Source organism: Aphelocoma coerulescens, chromosome 1A (genome assembly GCF_041296385.1).
Source record: "Aphelocoma coerulescens isolate FSJ_1873_10779 chromosome 1A, UR_Acoe_1.0, whole genome shotgun sequence".
NCBI lineage: Eukaryota > Metazoa > Chordata > Aves > Passeriformes > Corvidae > Aphelocoma > Aphelocoma coerulescens.
The window spans coordinates 32,354,901-32,364,460 of record NC_091014.1 but is presented as its reverse complement, the minus strand read 5'-3'; the positions used below and the strand labels follow the sequence as shown (position 1 = coordinate 32,364,460).

At 41.7% G+C, this 9,560-nt stretch overlaps 1 protein-coding gene across 1 annotated transcript; it reads right to left on the bottom strand.

Annotated features, from left to right (window-relative positions):
* Positions 1–1,289: 1,289 nt before the first annotated feature.
* On the bottom strand, positions 1,290–9,519 carry ATP23 (ATP23 metallopeptidase and ATP synthase assembly factor homolog). The gene is made up of 6 exons (XM_068998118.1): positions 9,232–9,519; positions 7,961–8,006; positions 7,772–7,853; positions 7,347–7,484; positions 4,200–4,283; positions 1,290–3,250 (listed from the first exon to the last, which is right to left on the bottom strand). Exons 1-6 carry the CDS (start codon positions 9,413–9,415, stop codon positions 3,047–3,049), a joined length of 738 nt encoding a protein of 245 aa, XP_068854219.1. The 5' UTR covers positions 9,416–9,519; the 3' UTR covers positions 1,290–3,046.
* Positions 9,520–9,560: the final 41 nt, after the last annotated feature.

Here is a 9,560-nt window from a genome sequence, read left to right as displayed (position 1 = left end):
GTCAAGAAGGATCTGCCTTATAAACCATACTGGCTGGGCCTGATCCCCTGGTTGTCCTGTATGTGCCATGTGATAGCACTCAAGATGATCTGCTCCGTGACCTTCCCCACTCCAAAGGCCAGGCTGACAGGCCTGAAGTTCCCTGGATCCTTTCGAACCTACTGTAACTGGGCGTCACATTTGCTAACCTCCAGCCAGCTGTGGCCTTCATTTGACCATGACTGCTGATAAATGATGGAAGGTAGTTCAGTGAGTACTTCTGCCTGCTCCCTCAGTACCCATGGTTGGATCCCATACAGCCCCAGAGATTTGCGTCTAAGAGGTGTAGCAGGTCACTGACCATTTCCCCTTGGATTATGAGGGCTTCATTCTGCTCCCTGCCCCTGTCTCCCAGCTCAGGGGGCTGGGTACTCAGAGAACACCTGTTCTTACTCCTAAAGACTGAGGCAAAGAAGGCATTGAGTACCTCAGCCTTCTCCTCAGTCTCTGTTTCTGTGTTTCCCCTCCCATCCAACAAAGGATGGACATTCTCCTTAGCCCTCCTTTTGTCACAAAGTTATTTATTGAAACACTTTTATTGTCTTTTATGTAGTAGCCAGACTAAGTTCTAATTGGGCTTTGGCCCTTCTCATTTTTTCACTGCAAAACCTCATGACATCCTTGTAGTCTTCCTGAGCTGCCTGGCCCTTCTTCCAACTCTTCTCTTTTCCCCAAGTTCCAGCCAAAGCTCTCTGTTCAGCCAGGCTGGCCTGCTCCAGCACCTTGAGGATTTCCTTTTTGAAGAACATCCAGCCTTCCTAGACTCCTTTGCCCTTCAGGACTGCCTCCCAAGATACCCTGCCAACCAAGCTCCTACACAGGACAAAGTCTGCCCTCTGGAAGTCCAAGGTACCAGTTCTGCTGAGTCCCCTCCTTACTTCTCCAAGAATTGCAAAAAAAAACGTTTGGTGATTACTGTGCCCAACATGGGCTCCAACTATTTCATACTGATATATATACGGATGTTAATAATTACATCTTTATATACCTCAATGTCCTCTTTATTATCAATATTTCTTGCAGAGAGCTCTGGAATACTTTCTTTCCAAGATATTCATCATGTTCACCTATCAAAAATGCTAAATAAAAAAAGAAGGAGCTTGTATGCTTGCATTTTCTAATTTTTATTGCTATATTTTTCATTTCTAAGTAGCCTTGATAAAGTTTATCCCAGATTGAAGAAAAATGTATATATTCAAACTATTTATTGGTCAAAATACAATATAAATGCAAACACACACACACATTCATTAAAGCAGAACTTTGTTTAATGAGGTATAATGGATTATCTGCCAGAATATGTGTCAGAAGTATAAAAAAACCCAGCATCATACATCATACTGACTAAAATGGTGACTTGAAGAGCAGTAAAGGTTAAGGGAATATTAACACACACTATTATCCTGTTTTCAAGGTGTCTCTGATCCCCAGGGGATTTTGGAAACTGCAGGTCTACACAGACTACATGGAATATGGGAAGCTTAGAATTCAATATGTAATTTTCTCCATAGGTATCTAGGTTATTACAGCCATTTTTTTCTGTTGAGATATTCAGCCATGAGATTTTGTCAGTCACTGATGAATTACCCAAGAAATTAAGATTATGAAATCTCCATTCAAAATTCTGTAAAACTACTGAAAGTACAGTTTTGAGGAATCTTAGTCAAGACCTAACTTCCCCCAGTACAACTGGGATGACCTTCTGAGGGATCTACATTAATGCTTAGCCCCAGAAGTAATGGTGTCTTGTAGGTATGAATTATGCAATACCTGGAAATAAATGCAACCCATGCATAGTCCAACACAAACAGAACTCGGGCACTTCAAGCTTGATCAGCTCTCTCAGGCACTTCTTGTATGTGCTGCTTTGTCCTTTTTGAGGAATCTTCACAAGGTGTTTGCTGCTGATCAGGAAAAGGCAACACACTTGTCATCTTCAGGCATCTTGTTCCTGAGTGACACCTTAGGAGCAGGACCACTGGGCTAGAGACTTATCACATGACTGAATACTTCCCAGGAGGAAATTACAGAATGATGCTCAGATCCAAAGTGTTGTAGGCATGTGAAATAAAAGTAAGGTGGATTGCAGGAGCCCAAAGCTGCAGTCAAACAAGGGCCCTATTAAAGGCCGCCAAATTCTGGAGGTACTTGGGAGTACCTCCCCCTTTCAGCTGTAGCATGTCAGGCACTCAAAATTTGTACATGTGCTGACATTTCCCAACCTGAGCAGTTCAGTGCCTCACTCCTGCTCAAATCTCACCACAGCCAAATCTCAGTATTGTATTGCCTGAAGAAGCTACATACACTGACAGTCCTGTTGTCACAAAATATATTGGGACACAGAAGGAGAAGGCAACACTGATCATCATACCCAGTCCTCCACTACCAGAAACAATCAGAACATGAGCAGCAATTCAGGGCATTAAAGGACTCAAGTCACAAAAGCTTTCCCACCACTAACAAATGTTAGACCACCCAAGAATTTCAGGAGGTGCTCAAAAACAAATGTGGCAATTACTAAATTTTGCGTTTAGCCATAGTTATTAAATCTAGAACATGGACCTGTAGTTCAGGTGCCCATCTTTTAAAATACCGTGATGAAGGTCATCAAGTTCATGACTATTTATCAAAGATAGTGAAAATGTAAAGACTTTATGAAAAGATTTATTTACTGACAACAAAACTTTCAGAAACCAAGTCCCAGTCAGTCAGACCAATCAAAATTAAATGCACATTGAAATATGCAGATCATTATTTGACAAGTTATTTGGCATACTAAATTATCTTTCCAGAGTAACAGGTGAGGAAACACAGTTTTTAGTCTGGTTCATTTACCCCATTTACTCCCACGGAACTTGGCTCATGAAATAAGTCTAAAAAATTAACTGATACATTTGATAGATTTGCCCTTTCCACCAGCACTGTGGGCATAGACTATGATTCCAGATGTTACAGAACAGTCAGGTATTAATGGAATTTCTCATGTGGTTCCCCCTCCCCTCCCCCCTTACAAATTAGCATTATAGCGATCTCTGTTCTGAAAGTCTCTGTAAGCACGTTTTGCATCTGCTTTGCTGTGTGGGATTCTTCCAAAAGGTTCCAGATCATTGAAGCAGGCATCAAAAACTTCATCCACAGCTTTTTCCGCTGTTTCTTTGCTAACTTTTCGAACAGCCAGAATGGAACGAATTGCTCTGTCTCGTACACAAGTCTAAAGTGAAAAATAAATAAAGAAAAATCTGTCATTATTAGCATAATTTTTTCCAGATTTTGTCAAGTATTAACTCCTATTATAAAGGCAATAATTTTGTATGAAAGAAGAGTCAAACAGTGCCTGTAATAAGTATTAAAGTAAATTTTAGTTTCATCCTGTGTAAACTATGTGCTTTAGTTTTGCATGTACACATAAACCATGAGATAATTAAAAGACATTCCTTAGAACAGGAATTAAAATACAATTTGGCATTTGTTGTAGGTATTAAGTATTTGTAAAACTTGACCTGGGCACAAGAAAAAATATGCCAGAAAGAAACAGACACAAAGACCAGTTAGGATCTTTACAAACTGAAATGCTGTAAAACAAAGGAATGACTTCTCTACTGGCCTTCAATTTGATACCTCTCTTTATGGTAACTTTTCTTACACAGTTTGTTACCAAAAGACAAAAAAATATGTAAACATCATCTACAAGCTAACTGCCACTCTAACATCAGCAGCTATTTGGGTCTCCATCTGTAGACTTCATTACTATTTACAAAAATTAATTCCTACAAGACAACACGGTTATTTAGAAATCTTCTTATTTTGCTTCCTTCAGTTTTCAAAGACTTTTTAAAGATTGTCACCCACTTATAGGGGACAAGGTATTTCCACTACATTTCCTGCAAGCCCTGCTTTTTGTTTGGCTTTATTAGCCATCCACTGTCAGTGGTAATGCTTTAAAACATGACTGAGTATTCAGGAATTTCACTCCAATAAAAATAACAAGGTGGGAACAAAACCCTAAATCAGTCATTAAAGGTTAGTTAAGAGGAAAGAGCAAGTCCATGGCATCTATTTCTTTTATAATGTTTTCAGCTATGAAAGTGCAGGAGCCCGAGACCAAGTAGGTACAGATGGCTCATAACGAATTATTGTATTTTAGCATCCAGAACCTTTACCTGATGGTGCCCTTTCAATCCAAATTTAAACCTGGCTATTTCATTCATCAATGTACAGTCTCCACTGAGATTAGCAGCTCGAATCTATTCAGAAAAATAAAAAGTCACAAGATCAGTGAAACACATGAAAATACAAAGTCAAAAAAGTTGTAGCAAATGCTTTTCTTCAGTATATTTCTGGTGACTGCTGGTGGAGAATATTGCCAAGGCCACTTTAACTTCTTAAATACCTGTTACTACCATACTCTTTACCTCCATCTCAGCCTCAGTGAACTGCAAAGTATTACCACAACCTTCAAGTTTCTCCAGGAACTACATCTCACATATACCTAAAGCTTAAATAAATGAGCAGTAGAGGTTACAGGTATGTGTCTATGTATATATATGAACTGCTAGAAGAAAATGGAAAGTAGCATTCTCCACAATCTACATCAGAATCTGTTAGAAGGGCCAGAAGGAAAGGCAGATACCTTTCAAAGACTACAGCTGCAATACCCAGAAGAGCAGTAACGCATCTGTTTCACAAAAAGCCACATTTAAATGTTTTAGCTTGTTAACTGTCTTGTCCTATACACTAGGATTTCTTTTGTCTGCTAAATGTTCTATACCCTACATGGTCTGTTAGGAAATGTAATTAAATCCTGATTTCCTATAATTATGTACCAGAGTGAAAATAAATGCATGGAAAATACGAAAAAGTAAGAATTAAAAAGCTGTCAACAAAAAAAGTAAATACCATATAATTAAGTAATCAAAAGACATGAAGCGAACAAATAATCCCAGCAAGAGCAAGAACATGCACTTGGTTTATATAAAACTTACACAAAATAAGTTTTATATAAAACTTATGTTTGAGACTTACATGCTTTATTCTGCACTGTGTAAATGCTTAGACAAAAAAAGTAGATGATAGTTAATAATTCAGAATTATTGTATAGAGTTTACATGGCAAAATGTTGGCAGTGAGGGGCCTGCCAGGATGGCTTTTGTGACACTGGAGAAGTGGCTGTCCCTATGTCAGACAGAGCCAGTTTTAACTGGTTTTAAAGCCACTAGTCAAAGTTGAGCCCATTAGTGGTGCTGGCTCTAGCTCTGTGATGACATGTCTAAGAAAGGATAAAAAACACTACAGGGCAGCTGTGAGACGGATGAGTGATGCCCCACAGGCACCAAGACAGTGAGGAAGGAGGGGGAGGAGATGCTGCAGGCATCAGAGGAGATTCCCTGGCGACCTGTGGGGAAGAGCATGGAGACAGAAATTGTCTCCCTGCAGTATGTGAAACAACACAGTAGAGCAGACATCCCCACTGCAGTCCAAGGAAGATGTCATGACACAAGAGACAAACATGCCCTGAAAAAGCAGCAGCCCAAAGATAGCCCATGCAGGAGTAGATTTACTGTCAGGAACTGTGGGCCTTGGGGCCCAGTGCTGGAGCAGTCCATTCCTGAAAGACTCTATGCTGTGGAAAGAACTCAAATTGGAGCAGGTCTTGAAGAATAGCAGCCCAAGGGAAAGACTCACATTGGAACAGCTCACGAAGGACTGTATCCTGTGGGAAGGGCCTCAAACTGGACCAGGGAAAGAGTGCAAAGATGAAGGAGCAGCAGAGACAAAAGCGTTATGAACTGACCACAGCTCACATTCCCTGGCTCCCTGTGCCACTTGGCAGGCAAGGAGATAGAAGAATCAGAAATGAAGGAGGGAAGCTGAGCCTGGGAAGAAGGTGAGGTGGTGGAAAGGTATTTTTAGTTTTATTTTTCCTACTACTACCACTATCCTACTCTGTCGTTAACTGGTAATAAATTAAATTAATCTTATACAAATCAAGTGTAGCTTTGCCATGACAGCAACTGGTGAATGACCTCCATGTCCTTATCTTGACCCAGGAGCTCCTTAATCTTACTTTTGACTCCTCTCCTACTGAGCAAGGGAAGTCAGAGGATGGCTTGGTGGGTTCCTGGCAGCCATACAGAATGGCTTTACTCATACCAGATAAGGTTACTTCATGAAGTTTTGCCTATAAGAAGGTAGTAAGTGACTGTGGCTCTTTCCCACAGAAAATAAGAATTCAATTTATGAACTAAAATGAATTTTTATGAAATCTGCTTTGGCCACTACTAAACTCATAATTACGCTTATCTCCCATAGGTGAACCTTGGTTTATAGGTGAACCTTGTGCACATCTAAATTCTGGAATCAAATACATTGTCATTAAAAACAAACAAATCAAACAACTCATGACCAAAAACAAACAAGAAAACCACCAAACAAAGCCAACATAATATTTTTATATATTTTTTAAAAAACAGTTAAAAAAACCACCTACTTCATACAGTCACAGTGCACAGTAATCGAAAGGATAAGCTTTTCTGTGACCAAATTATATGGATTACATCAGAAATAAAATAAAAGCATGCAGATTCCTCTTGTGTACGTGACACCTGTGTCACGTACACAAGAGGAATCCTTCTCAACCTGTGCTCCATTTAATTTCACCTCCTAAAGCATCAATTATTAAGGCCTTTAATACCACAAATGTCCTCTAAAACCACAGAATCATAGAATGGTTTGGGTTATACAGGGCCTTAAAGATCATCTAGTTCTAATCACCCTGCCACAGGCAGGGACACCTTCCACTAGACCAGGTTACTCAGAACCCCACCCAATGGACATGGATTCATAACCAGTGTACAAGCAGCAATATCACAATTACTCAAAAAATGAATGCTAGAGGAAATGCCAAGTTTGTTGTTAATCAAAAAAATCTAAGCAAAAACAAGGTTACTGTACTACTGTGGTAACTACCCAACATACCAAGACTTACATGGGATAAAAATAATTCTATAAGCATTTGATTGATGTGTGAATGTGTTTTCACTTCTAACTACTGTCTCATTTGTCAATAACCACTTCTTACACTCACAATGATCATATTCTACTTAGTATGACATTAACTTACTAATATTTGTGAAAACTAAGTATTTGTTTTCTAAACAAAATTATTAAGGTTGACCTGACAGAAAGGACAAAATGCATTAACAGAATTAAAACAAATGAATTGTGTACAACAGACCATATAACACAAAGCAATCCTAATAACCAGCAGTAATTAATAAAATGACAACATCAGAAGCATTTTAACTTACCTCTGAACATGCTAAGTGTTTGACATTTTTAAACCAGTCAACATGTGCACGGCAATGATCAAATGCATGAATTAATTCATGTGTGACCACCCGGTTCATATGGGATTGTTGGCGAATGTTGTTCTGACAAAGAACAATCTGCAGAAGAAGAGATATAGGTAGCCTTTTCAGCCAGTTTCAACACCTCCTTTACTTCTCAGACACACAGCACACACCACCAATACCATTTAGGATCTTTAGATTGGTGTTTTTCAACATTAATAGCTTTATGGTTCTGAAGTGGACTAGATCCAATAGCATGGAACATTTTTCATTTATCTCGTTTTCATGATTAACTCAGGTATCAGCATTGGTAGATTTAATCCTAGCAACAAAACACTAAAATAAATGAAGCCCTTTGAAAGGGGACTATGTCCAGCACCTACCTGAGATGTGGCAGCATCAAAACCTCCACTGACACAGCCATCACAGTTTTCACAAGAAAAGTGTCGGTCATTGAAGACAGTGCTGAAAGGCCGAAACAAACAAAGTTACAGAAAAGAATTTGAAAAACTTCAGTCACCACTTATCACAGTGATGTTACTACACAAAACAAGACAAATTAGTTTACATACCAACCAGATTGCTTCAGAGCCTCAAGGAGAAGTCGAGCATATGGATCTAGAAAAACATTGCTGCAATCAATTTCTCTAGACAAAAGTTTTGAAAATCATCTATAAACAAAATATAAAGACAGTCAAGGAAAAAAAACAAACAAGAAAAGCACTATACATGCAAATTCATACTTTGCAGTATTTAATCCTAATGCAACTGGCATCTGTTACAGCTCAGACGATGTGAAATAGAATCACAGAATGGTTTGAGTTGGAAGGGACCTTAGAGATAATCTAGTCCCAATCCCCCTGCCTTGCACGAGACCAGGTTCCTCAGAGTCCCATCTAACCTGGCCTTGGAACACTTCCAGGGATAGGGCAACCACAACTTCTCTGGGCAACTGTCCCAGTGCCTCACCACCTTCACAGTAAACAATTTCTTCTGTTTATCTAACCTAAATTTCCTCTGTTTCAGTTTGAGCCCATTTTACTCCTTGTCCTGTCACTACAATTCCTAATGAGGAGTTCCTCTACGACTTCCCTGTAGGGCCTCTTCAGGTGCTGGAAGGTTGCTATGAGGGTTTCCATGCAGCCTTCTCTTCTCCAGGCTGAACAGCCCCAACTTTCTCAGCCTGTCTTCACAGGGGAGGTGCTCCAGCCCCCTTACCAACTTGGTGGCCCTGCTCTGGACTCACTCCAACAGCTCCATGTTCTTCTTATGTTGGGGGCACTAGAGCTGGATGCAGCACTACAGGTGCAGAGAGCAGAACAGAGGGGGAGAATCACCTCGTTCGACCTGCTGACCACAGTCCTTTTGATGTAGCCCAGGATAAAGAGTCAAAGCTGCTCAGGAATCAAATCAATCCTGACATTATTTTATTACTCACAGACATAAATAGAGCAGCCTATAGTGCCCACTGTCTGCCGTTAACACAGTCCATATCAAACAGTGAAAAGGGCACGAATGCACAGAAATTGACAAATCATCTTCATTTTTCAGGAAAAAAAAAAAAGAACCTTCTTATTAAAAAAACCAAACAAACCCTCTCAACCACTTTCGAAATTGTATTTTGTCTCACGCAAAATCAGCGTGTTCCTAACGCAGCAGCCGCACCCCCCGCCTGCTCGGGCGCAGCCCGGCCGCCGCAGGGGTGTTGCGGCAGGAGGGCAGGGCCCCCCCGGGACCCGCGGCACAAGGTCACCGCCGCAAGCGGCCGCGGCCGGCCCGGGCTCCGCCTCAGCACCACCGCTGCGCCGGGGCCGGGCCCGCGGGGGGACGGGGAAGCGCCTACTCGTTTCCAGGGTCAGCCTCAGCATCAGCTGGCACTTGTTGTGGAAGGTGAAGAGGCTGCGGACCAGGAAGCTCTGCGGCTTCTTATTCCGGTCCGGGAAAAGCCGGTAGCCGAAATCATCCTCCTCCTCGTCCGCTCCTTTCTTCTCTGCCGGCGGCGCCGAGTGAGCCTTCCCTTCCTCCATGCCCGGCCCTGCCGTCCCGCGCCTGCCGGGGGCACACCGGGCCCGGCGCCGCGGCCGCGCCAATCGCCAGCTCCGCTCCCGGCGCGTGGGCGGGGGCCGCGCGCGCAGGCGCTGTCGCCTCCTGCCGCCTGCGCCGCCGCGGGGC

What these genes read in the sequence shown, in the direction of transcription:
- ATP23 (XM_068998118.1), bottom strand. Translation starts at nt 9,415, where the DNA reads ATGGAGGAAGGGAAGGCTCACTCGGCGCCGCCGGCAGAGAAGAAAGGA. An exon ending in GAGGCTGACCCTGGAAACGA is followed by an intron (nt 8,007 to 9,231) that starts GTAGGCGCTTCC and finishes ATGTTTTTCTAG; the next exon opens with ATCCATATGCTCGACTTCTC. An exon ending in GATTGAAAGGGCACCATCAG is followed by an intron (nt 3,251 to 4,199) that starts GTAAAGGTTCTG and finishes TTTTCACTTTAG; the next exon opens with ACTTGTGTACGAGACAGAGC.